The sequence below is a fragment of the Podarcis bocagei genome (genome assembly GCF_964188305.1).
Source record: "Podarcis bocagei genome assembly, chromosome: 3".
Classification (NCBI taxonomy): Eukaryota; Metazoa; Chordata; class Lepidosauria; order Squamata; family Lacertidae; genus Podarcis; species Podarcis bocagei.
The window spans coordinates 39,798,829-39,823,262 of NC_138127.1; the positions used below are offsets into that span (position 1 = coordinate 39,798,829).

The 24,434-nt window shown below is 43.6% G+C and overlaps 1 protein-coding gene across 8 annotated transcripts in view; it reads right to left on the reverse strand.

The window, feature by feature from the left end:
- Window positions 1–1,204: 1,204 nt before the first annotated feature.
- Window positions 1,205–24,434, reverse strand: part of LOC308583608 (amine sulfotransferase-like) — a 31,212-nt gene continuing 7,982 nt past the window's right edge. Inside the window, exons 1-7 of one of the 8 annotated variants that reach the window (XM_081187775.1) lie at window positions 17,119–17,214; window positions 6,332–6,476; window positions 5,237–5,445; window positions 3,979–4,105; window positions 3,097–3,191; window positions 1,895–2,075; window positions 1,205–1,504 (exon numbers count right to left, since the gene is read on the reverse strand). In XM_081187775.1, the coding sequence (XP_081043901.1) occupies window positions 1,383–1,504; window positions 1,895–2,075; window positions 3,097–3,191; window positions 3,979–4,105; window positions 5,237–5,445; window positions 6,332–6,473 (876 nt within the window). In that variant the 5' untranslated portion in view covers window positions 6,474–6,476; window positions 17,119–17,214 and the 3' untranslated portion in view covers window positions 1,205–1,382. The other 7 variants (XM_081187769.1, XM_081187774.1, XM_081187776.1 and 4 more) reach the window with 7 other exon arrangements.

Genomic DNA, 24,434 nt, shown 5'->3' on the forward strand with positions numbered 1-24,434 from the left:
AACTCTCCCTTTCACAGCATCCAAAGATTATGGAAGTACAGTGGAGGTGTTCATTTTAATAATGATAAAGAGAGAAAGGGCGAGATGTACAGATTTGCTTTAGGAAGTGTATTCAGTGTTTGGCTCTAAATCAGGGGTCGGGAACCTGTGGCCAACCAAATGTTAAACACAAATTCCCTGGAATGGCTGGCAGTGTGTCTGGCATCACAGCTTATCAGAATAATTTGGGGGTGAGCCAGCCACGACACCAGGACAATGTGGGCAGAAGCACAGGCGGGGATGATGGGGTCTATAATTCAACAGTTGGAGAGCTACAGGTTAGTCACCCCTGCTGTAAAGGTCCCCCCTCCCATGTGATATAAGATTGACCATTCAATGACATTTACTTCCTTGTGATCTGTTAACAAATGGCGCCTGGTCCACATATATACTTGGACTTCCAATTTCCATGTTAAGATCTAATCAGAGGAGGAGATGCTAGGGGAAAAAATGCAATTCCAAATAAAAATTATGTGGAATAGAGTGAAAGGTATAATTGGTTGTGTGAAAGTTTCTCCATAACATTACCATTTCAACGTTTTAGGTAAAACACCTTTGTTATCTTTAGAAATTGTATTATCTGTTTTGGGGTTTGATACCCCATTAAATTCTCCACTGAGAAGAATCTCATCTGTGCTGACATTAATAATTTCATTTCTTTTCTGAAAATAATTATTTTATTGTTGAGTGCATAAATGCATCCTAGTAAATATTCTTTCACAGCACATTCCAAAAATAAATCTCTTATCTAGGTCTGTAATCTATTCAAGGGGGGATTTGGAGTGATGATGTTTTAGCAAGAAAAATAGCAACCCCCTTCTTTTTTATTCACTTCCTCTGATCAGGTAAAAATGACTTCTGCCAGTTTCGAACTTCCAATAACATACTCTTTTTTCCTCCTATGAATTACTTGTAGCATTAATAGTACCATTCCCCCCGTTTGTTTTAGTAACCTGCTAAATTTATTTCTTTTTATAGGGCATTTAAAGGTCTTTTTTTTAACTCAACGGTATTTATTTATACAGTACAAAAGTAATACATAAAGAAAACATTTTCAACCTACAAGAAACTATTTCTCCTTATTGCAAAGAAGAAATTTAATAGAACAAAACAGGAGCAACAAAGAGTCAGAAATTAGGACATGCTCAGGGGTGTAGAAACAGAGTAAGAGCACAATACGAATGTAATTTTATTGTGTTTTTAAAAAATCTTGCACATATTACAGTATTATATTAGGAGGCTATTAAGCCACAAGAGAGTTTTTCTCACTAATTTACAAATAGGCCTGGATTAAATGCAAACAATGCTCTTTATTTCATCCTTCCAAGCTGAAGGCAGACTCATCATTCCTCATGGATGTCCCAGCAGAACTTGATGGGCAGCTTTTCCATTCTCTCCTTAAAAACGCTGTCAAACCTTTCATTTTGTGCGACTGTCATCGTGTTCTTCCAGTCTCCAACAGTGCCTGGCCCAGGAAGCAGACAGAAAGAATGTGCATTGTGGTGGTCAAATAGATCTCTATAACACCAGATATATTCCATCCCTAGTTGGGAATATGATGATGATGATGATAATGATAATTTATACCCCACCCATCTGGCTGAGTCTCCACACTCCAGATTGGAAAAACAAATATGTCACCTTTAAATACATATATTTTGAAGGAAACAACAGCAGGGAAAGTACATATTAGAACAACTCTAAAATTAGGAAACAATGGAAACTGAAGAGTTTTATGAAAGACTGGGAAAATGAAATCGCCTTGGTGCCCATCACGTGTCAGACCAATTGTCAGGTGAATCTGTCAGGGATTCTGCAAGCAGCACCAAGTCAGTTTGATCTGCCACTGACTTACCTTTGCGAAGATAATGTCCTTTGCTGTAGTCCATGAACTCCGGTGGCAAGAAGTCATAGTTTGCCCTGGGATCTGCTTTCATTTTATTAAATGTAGCCTGATCCACAACAGCATCCACCTCCTTTTCAGTCAGTGTCTTTCCCAGGAAGTTGCATAATTTCAAGACACAGCTTCTTAGATCCTGAAATGGGAAATAGTTTCGATGTCAAGCCATCCACAATTGAGAGACACAACAGCCTAAAACTCATGAAACAGGCAGGATAACAAGCAGGGGGAACAAGCAGCATGCATTACTATTTGCCCAGTTTGTAATAATTGCCATTGCATTATATTGTAGTCATAATTGTTGCTTTTGTTCTGTGAGCCACCCACGGGACAGCTATTTAAATTGAATCCACAAGTAAATAAATAAAATGCCACAACTCCAGACAGGAGGGAGGTTCTGTGACATCTCTACTCAGCCTGTAAAATGACATATCTTGCTTGGAACACTTTATTTTCAGCCCCATCATCTCTCAGGGTAAATGGTTACAGTGCACTCTTTGGAGTTTAGGGCCTAAAAAGCTGCTCCTGAGTCCATGGCCTCCTGGGCTTTTTTATCTTTTAGAAAAGGAGGGAAGACTATCAAGGAAAGCAGCAGCTGAATTGGGGTTTTGAATTGTTTGTATTGAACACTCAGTAAACCTTTCATGGTTTCCAAGCAGGCAGTTGGAGTGCTTGTCTCTTCTGAAGAGAGATTGTGTTTGTTTCCATTAACTATGTTGGTAAAAATCATTGCATTATTGCATATTCAGATATTGTGTGCCTTTTAAAATGCTGCCTGGCTAGAAGATGATTGCAAAGAGGCACACCTTCCCATGCTGTAATTGATTGATTGATTGATTGATTGATTGATTGATAGTTGATGTGGGAATATGCTTCAACCACGACTGCTTCAAAATCAGTTAATAATAAAAGGGCAACATTTTTATTCCTGGGGGGGGGGGTTGAAATTGCTTATATAAATTCACAATGGTTTCAATGCAACATGATAAGCTCACTCAAATTGAGACCATAGACTGTGTTAAATTGATGATGAGGCAGATGCAGAATCTTCTTCAGTCAGGGCACTTGAATCCTCATATTGCTTCCTTCCTCTATTTTGTAAAGGTGAGTTCTGATGCTTGTTTAATATCAGACTTGGTAACATTTTAACACCTTACCTTTTTCATTTCTTCATAGGTAAGAAACAGAATATTGAAGTCATCTCTGTGAGTGTACCAGCCTTCCACATGGTCCAACCATAAACTTGCAATTACTGATAGGAGAGAAGTTGATTTGGCGTAAATGTAGAGGAGATATATATTTATTTATTTTTTGGAGAGCAGCATAACACTCAGATAAAATGAATTAAAACATTTTAAAGGAACCAAATATGAACCAGCAATGGTGTAAACCATTAGATCATAATAAAATTCAGCCCAACCTTTCAATGAAACAAAGCAGCTTGAAATCGGAATGAGATGGATTGGAAAGGAAAGAAAACAAACACAGGCTGAATGAATAGCACCCAACCTCACCAAACACTTTCTCGGAGAAAGAATTTGCAGAGGAGTTCTGTATTTTAAGGCTCCCTGCAGTGCTTCCCATCCTAGTGTGATGGGAGATTGATGGGTGGGCTGAGATCAGTCTAGCCTTCCTCCAGCTCCCTTCCTTCCCACTCCGGCAGTTTCCTTATATGGTGTGGCAGTTGATACCTACAACATTTAGGAGACCCTGTCTGGGTTTCTGACTTGTAACTTGACACCAATCTCTACACTTCATTCAGGGTTAGGTGATCCACCCTGTAATGATTAGTAGCTGCTTCAATGGTCAGCAGCCATCCATTGCATAAACCTGTGTGCTGTAATTTATTTAGTTGGAAAAACTGTTACGGATGCACATGGAAAATAAGTTTGGACTTCCTCAGAGCAACCAAAAGCATCAGATGTTGCACTCTGGAATAATTCCTTACCGCACACTGAATTTATTTTATTTGTTTTCAAAGGAGGATAGGGAATGAAGGGACAAAAGTGACTTGTTTTAGAGCGGCAAATCATCCTTACCTTTTCCAGACAAAAACCTCTCCATGAAAATCCCAAAGTCGTCTACTTTTTCTAGTGTGCGTGCAGCTTTGGTAAAATGATAATAGGAAACCAGAACATCCTTTGGGTTTCTGGCCACATAAACAACCTGCAGGAATAACAACAAATTCTTTTCGGCTTGACTCTTCCAAGGATGAGATAGATATTGCTAGCAATGAAACTGTTCTCCCAAACCTGGCTTTCCCCATAATATTCTCTGCTTGTATCTAATAATAAAATTGTTAACCGTCTGCAGCTTTATTTCTTCTGTGTGGTTTTTAATTGACAGAGTCCAATTTCAATTTCCTTCTTTCCAGTACTGGTAATAGTAACTAAGAGAGAAGAGAATGTGTACTTGATGCTCTAACATTAGAGCCTTTGTGCAGTGTTCAAGCTCAGGATACCTGCTTCTCACTGTTGGATTTTTCCTTGCCTCCCTGGAGGTTTTTATATCCCACTGGAACAATGATGAAATATCTTCTTCAGAGCTGGGAGGCTTGCCTCCACTTGATTCAAAGGTGAGTTGTTTGGGTAATCAGAACTATATCTGATAATCTTTCATCATTAGCTAGCTGCTAATAAAGATTGCTTAGCACACAATTTTCTCAGCGGGAAGTCCCCCTCAAGATGCATTTTTGACAGACCCTCCTGTCAGTTATATGACGTTGGTCTTCATTGTCTCATTCTCCCTTCAAATCTCCTGGAAATCTCATTGCAGCAACATATCCTATGCTGGCTCTTCCTTTCCTGGCCAGCTCATAAGATTACTTTGACACATTTCTTACACTCCTCCCCACAAATAAAGGATCTTCTGAATTCCCACCATCTCACCCATTGACAAAGCTGACACTCCCAGAACAGCAAAACTTCTGTGGTCTTTTTTCATTCTGATCCAGTGACATAAGCTTTAGGAATCAAATGACAAGGCTCCTTTTTATGCTGACCAAACTGTACCACAAGATCGAGGCAGGAAATTCAGGGGAAAGATGCTGATCCTTAGAGGAGGAGGAAAGGTTTGGTATGCTCATACTATCCTGGTATGCTAATTATTTTACATGAAGATATGAGTAAGATGTGTAAACACTGGATTTTCCACTTTTTAAAGAATATTAATGATCTGAAAAAGCATACTTCACAATTGTTCTGTTTCATGTGATAAATGGGATGCATTCTATATGGGCTTAAAACAAAGTGAGACAAACATTTGATTTGATCAAATAATAAATACGGCAAGACCTACTTTTCCTCTTCCATTCCTCAATCCCTTTGGTACTAAATAGTAGGGTAGATGGGTAGTAAAGAGTCGAGGTGACGGTCGATTGACGTAATCCATATTACGGACATTGGCCTCCAGCCATGGAGCTCTATCTAGTAAGTCTATGTGTTCAGTTCCATCTCGATGACCTTTGTGCAAAATCAAGCTCAAAATATTTTGAGTCCATACTGTTCCTATGAATGAGGATAAGTTATTTAATTCATTCAGTGCCATAAATGTACATACTAGTATACAGAGCAAAATAATTAAAAACAACATGCCTCTCAATCATGGAGCTTACTATTTAAATTGCAAACTGTTAGAGACAAGGAAGGATGAGGAAGAAGGGAGTCAAAGGAAACACAGCAAGGGCGGGGATGGTTGAATAAGAGAATGTGAAGATTCACCAAGGCTTTCTTTCCATTGTGGATGAGAAATAGGAAGCCTTCATGGAATCTGAGGATTTGGGAGGACAGAAAAATATTTGCTAAAATGTTCCTTTCTTTTTCAGCAAACCACCACAAACTCTGTTCTAGATTCTCCCTATAGATGGAAATGCAAATGACCAGTCAAAGTCCAGGGAATAAAAAGAGTTGTCAGTCCTCCAAAGTACTTTGATTCAGCTTATTCCAATCATTATTATTCTTCCCAGGAATTTTGAGAAATGCTCATTGTATTTTGCCTTCTTGTCACTCAATTCCTCAGTGCCTATATAATGCAGACCTGTCAAATTACTGTCTAAACCCCTACGTTCTACCCATTGAATATGTCCCATTTGCACAAAGACTTGGAGCTTCCTCTCCTCTCCCATTCCCAGTGACTGGATCCCCTTCAAAGCAGATCTGGGGATACACAGGAGGGGGCGCCTATGGGAAGGGAAAGTCAGGAAAAGTTCTGGTGTGCAAGTGGAAGTTCTTGTGCGGAGGGCACAACTGCATTGGACACAGTCCCGTTACTGAACAGCTGTGGCAAAAACCTAATGAAATAAAGAGATACAGGTATGAGAGTCTTTTAACAATGGAAGTTTACCAATACCATTTTACAACCACATGCAAAAGGCACACACGTTTCTAATCTTACCTGACTTTGGATAAGTAGCTAGAAACACATCACTGTCCCTGATTTCAAAATCCTCCAGGGAATCTATGTGCTCCGGTGAACAACAATCTGGCTGGAAATAAAATCCTTTGTATTTGACAGCGTATTTCTCGGCTGGTTGCATTGCCTGCATAAGAATAAAGAGCGGAGAAGCAGAGAACAGTTCCCGCTACGGCGCTGCAAGAGGAAATCACAAAGAGAGAGAGTTGTCATTCGGTGAAATCCTACTGTGCTTTTGCAGAGCTCAAAGCACAATCCCAGGCTTCCCCTACATCGGAGGTGAGCGACATAGAGCTCCAAGGTATCCCCTGTTCCTTGAGGAACAGAAACGTGGCTCAGCATTGAAGCATTTCCCCCCTTCCTTTTAGTTTATTTTCTAAAACGGTGCTGCTTCCAACTCACCGCAGCCTTCCACGTTTCCGCGTAGAGACTGGGCGTCCTGGCCAGAGTCCTTTCGCTGCTTCCTCATTCCCGGGGTTCAGGAAGGAAGTGCTTGGCTCCAGCAGGGCCCTAGAGACCTCCTGCTCCTTCCCAAAGCCCGGTAAGCGCTTGCCGGGCTCCGGCACCGCGCTGCCCTAAATCGGCCCCTGCTGAGGAGAACTTCCTTCTTGAGGCAAGGCTGGTCTCTAATCCAGCTTGCAACTGCGCTTGTTCGGCCCAGCCCAGCAAGGCACCTTTTGCCAGATCCCGCAACCCGCCTCCATTGTTTCCCTCTATTTAGTTGAGCACTCTCGCAAAAGCCTTCTCAGCTCTCGTTCTGCCCCACAAGGCTTCTTGTCAGTGGCTCCACTCCGGTCCTTTCGAGGCACAGCAACGGACGACGAAGCCCTTCCCTCCGAGGCTGAGCTCCCAAGGCTTCCCCACTGTCATCATAAAGAAATCCCAAAGGAATGAGGCAAGAGACAGGGAAATTTTCTGTGCGTGGGAAGAAAAGCTTCGAGGATTTGGTAGAGCACATTTTCTTGCCTGCCTGGGGCCAAATCACTTTCTCTCTTGGTGTTAGCGTCTATCTATTCCTGGGGGAGTCGGAGGTATTTCTTTCTGTTCTGCTCCCCCCACCCCACATACAGTGGATCCATGTGTGTTTTCATAATGAGGGTGCTGGGTGAATACCCAGGGGCTCCCTGTTGGGGCGGGTTTTCCAGAACTGAGACGCCGCCATCCAAAAGGATGTGGGAGAATGTTTTACTAAGGTCCAATACCAAGACGAAGTACCAGGCTTGCAAACTGAGCCCTCTGCTTTATGCAAGTGAGGTGTGGGGGCAATGCCAGGAGGCAGGACCGATGCCTCAACACCTTCTATATGTGCTGCGTCAGGAAAATTTGAGGTATTGTATGTATCTCTTTGTACACACATGACTTGCATTCCAATCTCAACAACTTTAAATTCCAAAAGAAGCCCCATTTTAATAAAATGTTCTAAATAAATCAGCGTTGGTGGATTTAGAAATCTATCCAGGAAAGGTAGTGACTTTTTTCATTTGCACACAGCTTATCTAAGATCGAAATTTTCTCAAGCCCAAGAATGACCTTTCAGATCCAACAGATTGGCAGCAATGTTTTCCACCATTTCCAACATCTTCACTATCTCCCACCTTGCCTGTTCCAAAGGGAAGAGCCCCCTCCATGCCTGTGGGGTGCCCAGGACAGCTGGGTCAGGCTATAACACCAACCTCTCCCTCCCTCACGTGCCTCTGCACCCCTTGGCAGCAGGTGGCGTCCTCTGTCCCTTCAGGGCTCCCTGACTAGGGCAGCTGTTTTTTCTCTCCCCCCCCCCAAGAAAACAGACAAATGTGTTGAGGGGGTGTTTGTGCATGCTTGCCCAGGTCTGGTCGGGTGCTGCTGACCTAGTCTTTGAAAGAAAGCCTAGTTCTGCCCCCGTTCAGATCGCTCTGTTCACTTCTGAATTAATAATTAATAATCCCAATAGTTAGTTTGGGATTCCTTAACTTTTGCACATGGGGTCAAAAATTAGGACATGTTGGAATGTAGAAAGAGAAGAAGCGGACAGTACATATGTAATTTTATTGTGGTGTTTTAAAAACATTATTGTGCATATTCGAACATTAGGAAGCTGTTAAGCCATATGAGAGGGGTTTTTTGTTTTTTGTTTTTACTAATTTACAAATAGGGCTGGATTAAATGCATACAGTGCACTTTATTTCATCCTTCCAAGCTGAAGGCAGACTCATGATTCCTCATGGATGTCCCAGCAGAACTTGAAGGGCAGCTTTTCCATTCTCTCCTTAAAAACGCTGTCAAACCTTTCACTTTGTGCGACTGTCATCATGTTCTTCCAGTCTCCAACTGTGCCTGGCCCAGGAAGCAGACAGAAAGAACGTGCATTGTGGTGGTCAAAAAAACAACCATAACTCCAGATATATTCCATCCCTAGATGCAATTGTCAGGTGAAAATTTCAGGGATTCTGCAAGCAGCACCAAGTCAGTGTGATCTACCATTAACTTACCTTTGCGAAGAAAATGTCCTTTGCAGTGGTCCATGAGATGTGGTGGCAAGAACTCATAGTTTGCCCTGGGATCTGCTTTCATTTTATTAAATGTAGCCTGATCCACAACAGCATCCACCTCCTTTTCCGTGAGTCTCTTTCCCAGGAAGTTGCATAATTTCAATACACAGCTTCTCAGATCCTGAAATGGAACGTGGTTTTAATGTCAGGCCATCCACAATAGAGAAACCTGAGAGCTTAGAGACTAAAACTCATGGAATAGGCAGGATTACAAGCAGGGGAAACAAGCAGCCTGGATCTTTCTTTGCCTAGTTTGGAATAATTGCAATTGCATTATACTTTCATTGTTGCTTTAATTCCATGTGCCATGCAGAATGCATTATATTCTGGGGCAGCTCTGAGTCCACAAGTAAATAAATAAATGTCCCTGTTGAAGGAAGACACAAGGGAGTTTCTGTGACATCTCTCCTCAGCATCAGAGGGCCTGTGAAATGACATATCTTGCTTGGGACCATGACACTTTATTTATAGCCCCATAATCCCTCAGGGGAAATGGTGATATGCACTATTTGCTGTCTAGGGTCCGAAAAGCTGCTCCTGAATCCATGGCCTGCTAGGCCAGTGTTTCCCAACCTTTTTGGGGCAAAGGCACACTTGTTTCATGAAAAAAATCTCGAGGCACACCACCATTACAGCCCCTTGACGTCAGCGCGCAGCGTCACGCCGGGAGGGACATGAATTGCTAGCAAATTACATAATCACCTCCTTGAGGGCTGGCTCATCTTCTCCGAAGGCAGAACCCCATTAATTAACAGCACAGACTCACACCATAGCCAAGACGAGGGGGGAAAACCTCAGTCATGCACAGTCATGCACATGTGGGGGCTAAATGAGGACGAAGACCGGGCAGAGAGCAGGGTTCAAATCACCCCACCTGGCCAGGACAATCCCTGGGTGCTCCCTTGGGCCACTCGCCTGACCCACCTCGCAGGGCTGTTGTTGCGAGGATAACACGGGGAGAACCATGCGCGCCCCCGGGAGCTCCTTGGAGGAGAAAGCGGGCGATGAATGCAATGCACGAAATATATGAGAGGCGACCAGGTTTTGCAGGTGAGGGGCCCCCGCCAGCCTCCGCTTCCAACACCCGGCGCAACGACGCCGAAGTTTCCCCCCGGGCTCGGCTCGGGGAGCAGCGCTGCTCCCCCCCGGCTCCCCTTCGCCCTCCCGGCTCTCTCTGCCGCCCACTGGGGACCCCCCTCACCTGCCAAGTCCGGAGCGCCGGTGGAAGTTGCATGCATGCATGCAGGGCGCTGCGTTGCCATTGCATTGCACTGCACTCTATGCAACGCCTGCACGCATGCATTGCCTTGCACGCCCGCCAAGGGGTCTCCCCGCGGTCTGATGCGTCCCCTCCGGCGCGGATGCAGCATTGCAAAAATAAAAAACCCCCGACGCAGCCCTACCTGGGGGGCAGCCTCCGGTGCTCCGCCTCCGCGGGGATCCCCGGGCTCCATCCTGCCGCCCGATCTCTGCGGGGGCGCAGGCAGGCTGCGCGGGGTCTGCGCAGAAGAGCCCCTGCCCGCCCGGCCGCCGCCGACGCGCTCATTCCATGGCCGGGAGAAGAGCGCTTCAAACAAAACGCCCGGCCCGCCAGGCCACGCTGGGAAACGTAGTTCGCGCACCCCGCGCGGGCGCGGAGCCCAAGGGCGAGGGGACTACGGATCCCGGCAGCCCCCACGCCGGGGACGGAGGGGGAGAGGCCGGGTGCAGGGATGGAGGGACGGGTGGGCGAGCGAGTGAGTGAGTGGCAGCCGCCAAGCCTTGGCCGAGAGCCAGGAAGGGCCTCCCCGGAGGAGGAGGAGGGAGGCGCAGAGCGGGAGGGAGGGAGGGAACCCCAGGGGTCATCTAGTGACGGCGCCCCAATCGAAAATTTGACTTTAAAAAAAAAAATCTTTCGAATTTTTTATTTTTTCCCGCAGCACACCAGGCAACATCTCGCGGCACACTAGTGTGCCGCGGAACAGTGGTTGGGAAACACTGTGCTAGGCTTTGAAGAGTCTTTAGGAAAGGAAGCGAGACTAGCAGGGGAAGCAGCAGCTGAGGGCACTTGAATAATCAAATTGCTTCCTTCCTCTATTTTGTAAAGGTGAGTTTTGATGGATGTTTAATATCAGACTGCATAGCATTTTGATAACTTACCTTCTTCATTTCTTCATAGGTAAGAAACAGAATATTGAAGTCATCCTTGTGAGTGTACCAGCCTCCCACATGGTCCAGCCATAAACCTCCATATACTGAGAGGAGAAAAGTTGATTTGGCATAAAATGTATATCTGATTATTTTTTGAAAAACATTCAGAGAGAAGCAGTACAAACATATAAGTTGCATGAAAACAATTTAAAGAAATCATTTCAAGAACCAGCAGTGGAACAAACCATTAAACAGAAGCTGAATTAATACCACCCAACCTCACCAAACACTTTCTCAGAGAAGGAATTTGCAGAGGAGTTCTGCATTTTAAGGCTTCCTGCTGTGCTTCCCATCCTAATGCGATGAGAGAGTGATGGGTGGGCTCAGATTAGTCTAGCCTTCCTCCAGCCTCCTTCCTTCCCACTCTGGCATTTTCCTTATATGGTGTGGGAGTTAATACAACATTTAAGAGACCATGTTAGGGTTTCTGAGTTATTACTTGACACAAATCTCTACACTTGATTAAGCATTGGGTGTTCCAGCTTGTAATGATTTGTAGCTGCTGCATCCTGGTGCAGGCAGCATACAAATCCACCTGATTTCCTTTGGGAGTTGGCCAGATCTATACCCTCCCTTCGGCATCAATGGGCACCAGTCATCAGTGGCATAAAATGGTGTAGTTGGAGTCTCAGTTGGAGACGCTTTGTGATGCATGGATGTGGAATTTCCTCAGAGTAACCTGTGGCATCAGACATGGCATTCTGAAAAGGTTCCTTAACACAGAGAGAAATTCTTTAATCTGTTGTCAAAGGATAAAGATGAAGGGACAAGAGTGATTCATTTTAGAATAGCAATTCGTCCTTACCCTTCCCAGCCAAAAACCTCTCCATGAAAATTCCAAAATCTTCTACCTTTTCAAATTTGACCATATTCTTGGAAAAATGGTAAAAGGAAACCAAAACATCCTTTGGGTTTCTGGCCACATAAACCACCTGCAGGAATAACAACAAATTCTTTTGATTCCTAAAATAATAAATGGATGGATCTCAGATATCTCTTGTTGTGGATTCCTGGTGCTTCCAAGTTGCTTTACAGCCCGGGCAGCCTCACCCTCTTTTGCAACATGCATGTCAAATGCACAGTGCAATCCTATGGTGTCGAATGAGCTTATTCTTATTAAGTGTGTTGGATGGCACACTTGTAAAGAATGCCATTTTTTTTCTTTAAAAATACTTTTATTTTGCTTTAAACAAATACATACAAATATAGACAACCAAAATTACAAAAGAAAATTACTTAATAATGATAATGAAAAAGCTAAAAAACTACAAACAATATCAAAGTACATAGCATAAAACATAAGAAGAAGGATGAGAAAAAAAGGGAAAGGGAAGAAGAAGAAGAAGAAGAGGAGGAGGAGGAGGAGGAGGAGGAAGAGCCAGAACACAGAAAGGCTCATCTACTGTACGCTTCCATCAAGGTCACAACAGATCATTATTCTTATCACTTCTCTCTATCTGCATTCCAAGGAATCCCTCATCTTGGTATCAGGGAACATTTCTCTTTGAGGTATCATGCTAAACATAACCAGGTCTTTCTTGTTGAACCCTTATCCCCCAGATAATTATTTATACATTCCCATTCTTCTTTCATCATCTTTTTAGGTTTATCTCGTAGTGCATCTGTCAGCTTTGCGAGCTCCAAGTACTCGCACAACGAATGCCATGTTTTGAATGGGCTGCAAGATGGCTGAAGACCACCACATAAAATGGATGCTGTTGATGAACTATTAATAAATTGTGCTGATCAAAGAGCGAATGGAATGTGCATGTTCTGGCAAAAGTACTGTACCTGCAAGGAAGCATAAAGACTGGCTGTGCAATGCTAGTTACAAACAATGAGTATCATCTTGTGCCAAAAGTTACAGAAGACCAGGCGCAAACCATGAGAGTTGTGATATGCCAAGAACATGCTAAGCGTGGAGGACTTCCAAGAACATGTCAAAGGCAATGAGAAATGCCAATATTCAGATGTGCATCAAAAAGGACTATATAAGATCAGGCTTTTCAGGAGGGTTGGTGTGTCGGATGCAGCCAGGATCCCACTCTCTGCCCACCCAATCCAGAAGAAGAGTGGTGAGTGTATGTGTGATTGTGTGAGTGACTGAGTGCATGTTCCCTTATCTTGTTATGTGTTCTGCTTGTTACTCAACAAAGCAATGTTATGTAGAAATTCCAATATATTGGTTGTCTGACTGCTTACTTGTGTTCTGCCTGAAGTGCACTGAATCTCAGATAAAAGAACCTGTTTTATTCTTAACACCCTCCAGGACTTTTACTATGGTGGAGCATAAACTCTGTGCTGTTTAGGAGTCATGGGAATTATTCCAAGCTCAGGGTGCACAGAGCATTATTCCTTCATATGGACAAAGGAATTGCAGCTGGATGAACTTCCCTCAAAATCAGAGAAATTTTAATGGAAACAGATGTTCATTCAAATAAGGCAAGACAAACATTGAATATGATCAAATAATAAATGTACTGTTTCCTACTTTTGCTCTTCTGTTCCTTAATCCTTTGGGTACTAAATAGTAGGGTAGATGGGAAGCAAAGAGGCGAGGTGATGGACGACTGACATAATCCACATTGCGGATATAGTACTCCAGCCACGGAGCCCTGTCTAGTAAGTCGACTTTTTCAGTTCCATCTCGGTGGCCTTCATGATAAATCAAGCTCAAAATATTTTGGGTCCATATTGTGCCTATAAATGAGAATAAGTTTAGTTAATTTCTCTTATATGGGGATGCGGGTGGCACTGCGGTCTAAACCACAGAGCCTAGGGCTTGCCAATCAGAAGGTCATGGTTCGAATCCCCGCGACAGGTCCCTGCTCCTGCCCACCTAGTACTTCAAAAGCACATTAAAGTGCAAGTAGATAAATAGGTACTGCTCCGACAGGAAAGTAACTGGCATTTCTTTGAGCCGCTCTGGTTTGCCAGAAGTGGCTTCGTCTTGCTGGACACATGACCGGAAGCTGTCTGCAGACAAACGCCGGCTTCCTCGGCCTATAGAGTGAGATGAGCACAAAGCCCCAGAGTCATCCGCGACTGGACCTAACGGTTGGGGGTACCTTTACCCTTTACTTTAATTTCATTCATTGTCATGAATGTACTTAGTGCTTTAAAGAGAATAACTGAAAACAACATGTCTCTGCATCATGGAGCTTACTATCTGAATTGCAACACTGAAAAGAAATGAGAGACAGGAAGGGAATCAACACAGCAAGCAGAGGCTGATTTAGGGACCTGGCTACACAGGTTGCCAACACTATGATGTCAAATAGAAGGTGAGAGGTGGGGGGCACCAAATTTTGGTGTCACACAGACCACCACTGAAATAGGGGCAGCAAACGGTGAATGAGAAACATTGACCAAGGCTTCCTTTCCATTGTGGATGAGAAATGCGAAGTTCACCTAAAGGGTTCACAGAATTTGAGGATTTGGGAAGACAGAACAATATTTGCTAATAAGTTCCTTTATTGTTCAGAAAGCTACCAAAAACTCTATTCCAGATTCTTCACAGCACATTATACAAATGATAGACAAAGTCCAGGGAATAAAAAAAAGGTTGTCTGATTCTCCAAAGTACTTTGATTCAGCACATTCAAACTATGATTTTTTTATCAATTTATTCCAGAAAAAGGAATGTTGACAAATGGCCAGTGAGACAAACATAATAGGCAAAAGGCAGTTGCAGAAGCCTTTCTTCATGTCACCCAAGTCCTAAATGCCTGTACAGTGCAGAAATTCCCCCCTCTCTCCTCTCCCACTCCCAGTTATTGTGTCTTCCCCACCCCACCAACCCTCCAAGGCAGATTTGGGGAACACTGGGGACACAAGGGGAGAGAAGAGTGAAGGAGGTTCTGGTGTGGAAGTGGAAGCTATTGCATGGAGGGCACAACTGCATTGGATACGGAACCTCGTTATTATTGGCAAATCTGTGGCAGATAAATGCTGAAATAACAAGTCACAGGATGAAAGTTCTTACGAATAGAATTTTACAATCACCATTTTACCACTACATACAAAATACTGAAAGTCAGTGAATACAATAAACCCTTAGCAAGCACATTTGAATGATTTTGATGTGTATTTATGTTGTTTTCCAAACCTCATACAGGTTAACACTGGTGGAAAACTCACTATTTCATCTCTTTTTTTGAAACAAAACAAAACATGGCCCAGTTCACCTTTATGTAACCAGGTAAGTTCCATACTACCCACATTGACCTCAATTTTGCATTTGGTTTTAAACTTGGTTAGGATAATACAGATACTATGTAGATATATGTGGGTATCCGTCAGGGTTGAATTGAAATGATAGTTCAACCTACGAAAATGTACTCTTACCAGATTTTGGATAAGTGACTATAAATACATCACTGTCTCTTATTTCAAAATCCTGCAAGGAATCTAAGTACTCCACTGAAGTAAATACTGGCTGGAAATAACATCCTTTGTATGTGAGAAGGCATTTGTCATCTGGTTGCATTCCCTGCCTAAGAATAAAGAGAAGAGAATAGTTCCCTCTATTATGCGACAATGGGAAATCACAAAGAAATAGAGGTGTCATTTTGTCAAATCCTACTCCTCTAGCAGACCCCATAGCAGAATCCCATGCTTCTCTTCCATCACAGGTGAGCAACATAAAGGTCCATCATTTAAAGAACAGAGACTTGACCCATCATTGAGGCAACAAAGCATTTCCCCCCTGCTTTAAGTGTTTTTTAAAATGGTGCTGCTTTCAACTCAAAGCTGGCTTTGCCCCACACAATAAGGCTTTTGTCTCTCACCCTGACATAGTTATTTCTCAAGTGCATGTGTGCAGCATGCAAAATAGCAGCCCTTGGCCTCACTTTATGCTGCCTGGCATCATAGTTTGATCAGTGTTGCTATTCTGACACTCATTCTAGTACTCAGGGGAGGTGGGAAGGAAGCAAAAACTGCTCCCTGTAGTTCCAGGGAAAATGAAAGACAGACTCTGTTGGGAACTCTTGCCATTTCCTCCTGGGTTCTTGATCAGCTTCAAGAAATTGGGGTGACGTATTTTCCGGGCCTCCTGGGACCAAACCATAGATGTGCCTGGGGACCACAGGGTGGCAAAGAGAAAGGTATTGTTCACCGCCCATCTGGCTTCCATTGCCAGCTCTGGCTGAAACTGCTGCTGGAATGTGGTGCCCAAGGACGTTCCATGGAGGGAATGCTGCTCTCAGCTTCATCTATGATAATACAGAGAGTTGGCTACACATACAATGGGCCCTGTTGGGGCAGGTGTTCCCATACTGAGACATCACTGCCAAAATAGCTCTTTCTTCTTCTTCTTTTGCCTCCTCCCTGCGCCAATTTCTCTCCTCCCACGTAGCGTCTGACAAGGAAGGCACTTGCAAGGGTGGGCTCAGTGCATGGTATAAGGAGGCGGGGAATTGTTATGGGAGAAAGTTCAAGGCTCCATTGGGTGCTGAGGAAACCAAAGTTGTTGCCAGTTGTCGCCAGGTCTTTTATACCTGTTGGGACATTTCAGGCCATAATATATAATATGATGCACCAAATGGAAATATACCACCTTGTGATATTTGAGATGAATGGGTGTTTTATAAACATTTAAATAAAAATAAAATCCATTGCTTAAAAGGGATAAAGGGATAAAAAATAAAGTGGCATGAAGCCTGAAAATCACTTTAATTCTCTATATAAGTCTTGTGTTTCATCGCTAAGAAATGCAACAATTTTTTAGTGGAAAACATTCTATGTACAAAATATATTTTCCAATAAATAAATTAAGGGTTGTATCCCATGCCGAATGAGCAGGGTTCCACTTGCACAATGGGAGTTCAAATTCAGTCCCCTCAAAATAACTATTAATCTCTGGTAGCACAAATGTTGCACTCTGTTTGACACCAGAAAAGAATATGAACTGTGACAAGAGTTTCCATGCATCTGATGGAATACCTTGTTGCCCCTCAGAACTCTTGCAAGAAAGAGTAGATTAGCTGTTTGTCATTCAGTAGTCCTGCTTTTCCCTGGAAAGTTTAATTTACAAGAAAACTTACCTACCTTTTGCTTTTACAGTCAAAAAGTGTGGGAGAGAGGGGGAGAGACCGATCTCTTCTGTAGCTTGGAGTATTTCAGCTTTTGAAGGGTCACGTTCAGAGCTCTCAAGGAAACGGCTTTATAGAATTCTGTTAACTAATAAGAGTTTGATTAAATCGATGGCTCCTGCTTAGTAAATCATTCCTGGCAAGTTACCCAAGAAAAGAACAGTAACACAGGAGCATCGAGGCACATAATCTAAAGAACAACAGGGGAAGAACTTTGCACAAGCAACAGCCAATATCAACAGTGGTCTTTGTCCATTTAACAAATAATTGCAGTATTATATCGTCCACTAGTAGAAAATGGGCTCAAATGGTACGAGAGACCCGAGATTCACCAATGGATGTCTATTTGTACACACATGCCTGCACTGACTTACACCCCAATAACACCAACTTTAACTCCAAAATAATCCCTTTTTGTTTTAATCCAGAATGAGGGAGCTAGACTGGTGACTGGGAGTAGCCGCCCAGACCATATAACACCGGTCCTGAATGATCATAATTGGCTCCCAGTCCGTTTCCGAGCACAATTCAAAGGGTTGATGCTGACCTTTAAAGCCCTAAATGGCCTCAGTCCTGTATACTTGAAGGAGCGTTTCCACCCCCATCGTTCTGCCCGGACATTGAGGTCCAGCGCCGAGGGCCTTCTGGCAGTTCTCTCACTGCGAGAAGTGAGGTTATAGGGAACCAGACAGATGGCCTTCTCGGTAGTGGTTCCTGCCCTGTGGAATGCCCTCCCAGCAGATGTCAATGCAATAAACAACTATTTAACTTTTAAAAGTTAAACCCCTGTTTAGGGAAGTTTTTAATGTCTGATGCTGTATTATTTTTAATATTCGGTTGGAAGCCACCCAGAGCAGCTGGGGAATAAAATTATTATTATTATTATTATTATTATTATTATTATTATTATTATTATTATTATCATCATCATCATCATCATCATCATCATCAATAATAATAATAATGTGGCGTTCGTACGGAGCCCCCGGTCGTCTCACAGACTATTGACCCGTACACCACTAATCCGCTGCCACCAACCAGGTCCTCCCTGGTCAAATCACTTCAGTCTCAGTCAGCTTTTCAATTCATAAAGAAGAGTGTATTTTATTTCAGACTTAAAACAAAACTATTACAGCATTCCAAACAGTGTTCCTCTTTACTTTCTTAGTCTTATGTTCCTCTCTCTATCTCTACTACCACCCCACACTCAAGGACCAACTGTCCTAACTGTCTCTCTATTACCAACTGCCTTTCCCAACCAGCCAACCCACTCAAAAACCAACCAACTACCCACCCACAACTCCCAACGCACTCCCAGAACTCCTCCCAGAACTCCTTTATAGACCCACTGACTCCAGCCCCTGGGTCCTGTCTGTGCAATCTATTTAACTATTTCCCCTTCAGCACACTCTCATATATGGTAACGTCACATACCTCCCCCCTTAAGAAGTTACGATTCAGGAGGGTTAACTTCTTAAAGTTACACTCCTGATCAAACAGTTTTGTATGTGGTTTTGTTTTGTTTTTTTGTTTGTTTTTTTACATATATATATATATATATATATATACACACACACACACACACACACACACACATACAAAAACAAGTAAATTGTTGATTGTCTTTGTTCATCCTTCACTCTCTGGTTTTCGTGATAAGGCATCCGCCGCAATGTCCAAGGATTCTTTCTCAACCGCTGAGAGGTGCTTTTCTCTAGGCAGTAACTTCTTGCTGATGTAGGTGATTGGATATAGGTTTCCTTCTGGTCCTGGCTGGCTTAAGACGGCTCCGTTTCCGGTGTTTGAAGCGTCCTCCTGTTACACGGTAGGGGTTCACAACAATGGGTTTGGCTTCCCCTGTGTCGATCCGATGTTCCACACCTTTGGCCACTCCTGGAATATTACTGAACAAAGATTCATATTCCAGCAAGATCTGTTTTGCTTCCTCTGGCTGTTTAAGGGTTAAAGTCGGAGCCAATTTATGTCTGTTAATCTACTCTGGGACTCTCTCTTGTTCTCCCAGCATGGTATGTCTGGTTCACATGGATCCTCTCGTAAGGCATACAGTGTCCATTTTTCTGCTCTAAAATACGGTTTGATCATATTTACATGCACCACTTTTTGCCCTTCCTCTCCTTGCTGGATCACATAATTTACTTCATTCATTTTGGCTTTTGTTTTGTCTTGCCCTGTGCCTCTTCTCTGACATATGTCACAGGTTTGATAGTATTGTTTTATTTGTTTCCCCATTCCTGGCCAATAAAAATTTTGAGCCACGCTCTGTTTTGTATGTGTAATACCCATATGCGCTCCAAATACACTGCTGTGAGCGTGCTGCAGGATTTTGCCTTGGTATTCATGTGGGATTACTAATTGTCTTCTCACTTCTTCACCCCCCCCCCTGCATGGTGGGTCAAGGACTTCTCGATATAAAATGTCCTTGCTCAAACAAAACCGTTCTGGGCACTCAGGAGTTAACGGCCTCTCCGACTGGGCTGCCTCAAAGTACTTTTGTAACTCAGTATCTTCTTTTTGCTTTTTGACAAAACTTGAGGTTTGACTTTTAGTCAAAGGAAATAAAAAGCTGTCTTTTCTTTCCTCACACTGATCATTCCTTTGCTGTTCTTCAGCATTGTCTGCCTCTGCTACTGTATCCACCCCCTCAGGTTTAGGTGACTGTGGGCTCCCTTTTGCTCTGGTAACTATGAAAGTACTCTGCACATGTTCTAAAATGTCCCAACCAGTGAGCACAGGGGCGGGAATTTCTTCCGAAAGGGCTACCTGCCACTTCCCTGCCCAGTTTTTGAACCTGACATCTATTTCTGCCACCTTTAGGATCTCTGCTTGTTTCGAAGGTCCTTTTAATTTCATTACTTTCCCTGGAATTATGGCCTCATCCCTGATTATTTCCGGGTGGACTATGGTGACTTGCGATCCCGTGTCCTTTAACCCGAGATATCTTTTCCCCTCTATCCAGATATACTCTCCAGCGTTCTTTAACAAGAGATTATCTTGTTGTATCACATAACAATGCAGGACTTCGGCCTCTACTACCTCCGCAGGCTCGGGCCTAGTTGGCATGTCTATTCCCCTCCAGCACTCTTTCATACAGTGGTGCCTCGCAAGACGAAAAGAATCCGTTCTTCGTCTAGCGGTTTTTTCATCTTGCGAAGCAAGCCCATTGACGGATTAGCGGATTAGCGCTATTAGCGCTATTAGCGGCTTTTAGAGGCTTATCGGTTTATCGGAACAGCTGATAAGTGGCTTAGCGGCTTAGAAAAAGGGGGGAGGGGGAAAAAACCAGCAGGAACTCGCAAGACATTGTCGTCTTGCGAAGCAAGCCCATAGGAGATTCGTTTTGCGGGTTTTCCGTCTTGCGAGGCATTCGTCTTGCAGGGCACCACTGTATATGGTAACGTCACAAATAATAATAATAAAAATAATATAAAACTTACTAAATAATTAGCACTGGTTGTTTTAGAAATCTGTCCAAGAAAAGTAGCAACCTTTTTCATTTGCACACAGCTTATCTGAGATCAAATATGACTCAAGCCCAAGAATAAACTTTCAAATCCAATATATTGGCAGCAATAATTCCCACCCTTCAAAGATTTTGAGGAATTTTCAGAGTCCACATCAAGACGGACAGCTCCCAGTCTTTATAGTCAGAGTTCCATGAAAGCTATTTCCCAGTAAACAATGCCACATGCAGAAATGGCTCATTTTTGTTTTTGTTTATCATCTAAAGCTAATGTTTTCAGGAATACCTTTGCATAGAAAATGCTTCCTCTGTTCTCCTTGCTAAACTGTCCAAATCTATACTGCAAACGACTTTCAATGTCTTGGGCTTGGTCAGCTCCACAACTTTGTCTACCTCCCGTACCTCAGCTTTCCCCCCACAAAATCACAGGGGGTTGTTTATACAACACCCCTGAGATTGTGAAAGCGCAGTTTATTTTATGATTGCAGGGTTTTTTATTTCAAATGATGGCAAATCTCAGTTGTGTTTCCTGATAAATGATACTGACTTCATATGTTGGAGTGATAGATGTTTCAAAGCCCATACAAACATTCCTGGCTGATAGATATTGATTTCCTGGGGTCCTTTATCCATCAGCTTTAGTTGCCAGGCAGACTGTAATAATACTCCAGAGCAGGCATGGGGAGAAATCTGAATAATGTTTTAATGCAAGTCCACCTAATTTCAACTTCCTGATACAGTATGTGAACAGAAACACAGCTGCAGTTCATCCATAAAAATTCACACATCTTCAAATTACGTGATACACCTTTCCAACCAAATAGTGTGTGTATTTTAGGGGAAACTGTTTATGATATTATGCCGATAATAGAATGTACTGCATATTTTACTGAAAATATCATGCAAAATTTAGTATATTAACAAAAAATATTGTGTGTATATATTAAGCATCTTTGTATTCAGCATTATTTGTATATCAACAGAAATGTACACTAAAATGCAGTCAAATTTTCATGATTTTTTTCTCTTCTTCTGCACAAACTGGTGCAGAAATATGGTGAACCAAAAAGAACCGTGGAAATGTGAGAAACTAAGAGGAAATCCAAACAGATAAGATTCACTCATCCACACCCTTAAAAACTAGAAGAGGCAGAGGCAGTTTTAAAATCTGAAAGCAGGGATGGATCCTGCCACACCTACTGCTTGCTGAGAATAGGACTGGGCAACTCAGCCTGTACTAAATTATATTGAGATGGTTTATAAATATCAGAGTCTGCTTCAAGTTTGGGATCTGAAGAATGTGTGCTGCTACGCTCTTGGAAGAGCACAAAGAACCATTTATTTAGGTCTTCTTATAAAATGTAATTCCCCTTCATGGATCACTATTCCATGCCATCTATTCCAGCAACAAAATCATCAAGTTTGCTGATGACACTACGGTGGTGGGGCTCATTTCAGGAGGGGATGAGTCCGCCTATCGGGACGAGGTGGAGCGGCTCTGTGTTTGGTGTGGAGAGAACAATCTGGCTCTTAATACGGCTAAGACCAAGGAATTGGTGGTGGATTACAGGAAAAAAAAGGCGGACATTCAGCCCTTGTATATCAACGGGGAACGGGTGGAGAGGGTGGCGGAATTCAGGTTTTTGGGAGTAGCTATCGATCAGGGCATGACTTGGAGCGCACATACCACCGCTCTGGTGAAGAAGGCCCAGCAGAGAATTTATTTCCTCAGACTTTTAAAGAAGAACAATCTGAGTGAGAGACTGCTGGTGTGCTTCTACCGAGGCTCCATAGAGAGCATTCTTACATACTGTATTTGTGCTTGGTTCTCCGGTTGTACAGCTAGGGAGAGGAAGGTGCTCCAGAAGGTCATAACCACAGCCCAAAGGATTATTGGTCATCCTCTCCCATCTTTGGAAGAACTGTACGGTTCCCGTTGTCTTAGGAAAGCAAATAACATCCTGCATGATTCATCTCACCCGGGACACGGTCTGTTTGCACTACTGCCTTCTGGCAGGAGATATAGAAACATCAAGTCAAAGACAAATAGACTGAAAAACAGTTTCTATCCAAGAGCTGTGGCCTTTTTGAATGCTGTAACTCGATAGTGTGACCTGGGAGTTTGATGGGTGTGGTGTGGGTGTGGCTGGAATGTGGTTTGTTTGGTTGTTGTTGTTGTTTTGCTTTTGATGTTTTAAGGGATGGCATCCAATTTCGTTGCACTTTGTACAATGTTGCACTTGTGTAATGACAATAAAGAATCTATTCTATTCTATTCTATTCTAAAATGTAATTCCCCTTCATGGATCACTGCCTTGTTGTGGTGAAGGGGCTTCAATAACTCTGAGAAGCTCTGTGATGGCCTGGGAATCCGATTCAGAGGCTGAACCGGAGGAATCCCAGCCTGCACAGGAGTCCCCGCCTCCAGGGCCGGCTGAGCTGGGGCAGGGCCTTGATTCTGAGGCGCCTGCAACTGTGCCGGATCCTCAGGAGCAGGCACCAGGTGAATCCACTCTGCCTCCGGAGGCGATTGAGGACGCATTGCCTACAGGTGTACCTCTCCCAGCCCTGTCAGAGGAAAATGAGTCTCCCCCTGGGTCCAGTAACCCACCAGCCTCTCTGCCCTGAGCTGCAGAGGCTCAGGGCAGAGAGGCGGAGGGAACTGGTTTCTCCCAGGAGGAGTGCTCACCTTAAGGCCAGGAGAGGCGGGTCACCTGGGGGCCGGGACCGCCCCTGGCCTCAGAGAAGATAAAGGCCAGTCAGCCCGGTCCCAGGTTGTGGGAGCAACGTCGTTGAAGAGCTGTTTCGGCCAGCATCCAGTCCTGTTCCCCCAGAGTTGCTGTCCTTGCCCGGCTCCTCGCTGTGGACCCCGCTTCGCCCTTGGAGGACTGTCTGCCGACCCTCGACTCAGGTCCTGGACCTCACCCCACGGTAACCTCCCCCCCTGGACCAGCACGAGCTCTGAGCTATGCTGTGCAGGGCCACCCAAGCCGGACAGGTCATAGCCAAGAGTTTGGACTCAATAATCTAAACCTGGAGAAGGAACTGGCAAACCACTCCAGTATTTTCCCAAGTAAACTCCATGGACATAAAAAAGGAGAAGCTTTGAGAAGAAAGTGAGAGTTTCCAAGGCATGCTCTGGTTCATGGGGTCACGGAGAGTCGAACACAACTAAGACGACTAAACAACAACAACAAATAAAATGTAATTAATTTTATCTATGCCTTTTCATGTGATCATGTTTGCTGTGTGAACTACAGGGGGGAGTATGTGTGTCAAATCACTTCAAGGAATATATTTGGGGTGCATTTGTCTCTTATCAAGTTTCACTGCCTTGAAGTGGCATGCAGCATGTGAGCACAGATTTTTCCCCCTACAGCTAGCCCTGTTTTTGAATTCTGATTAATCATTGCCATCCCGTAGGAATCAATTGCTTTCGCCATCTAAAATGTTTGTGAGGCAGTTGGATAGTTCTCCCATTTATCTTTTTCAAACCCACTCAGATACACACTCGAGGGCCCTTTGCAATGTTTATCATCCTTGGGGTCAGAGGAGTTCCTCTGGAATCAGACTTTGTCACTCGTCTTGCACAACCTTTCTCCAGGGGAGTGAGGCGAGGAAGCGACAAGCAGCCTTGTCCTCTGAATTAAAGCCAAATGTGTTCAAGAACACTTTCCCTCATAATAAATTTGTTTAGGAATGAAGCGTTCTGATATTATACTATATCACACAGTTATGCATACCCAGCAATTTGGTGTAACCCACCAAAGTGATTTATCTTCACCAGGGAA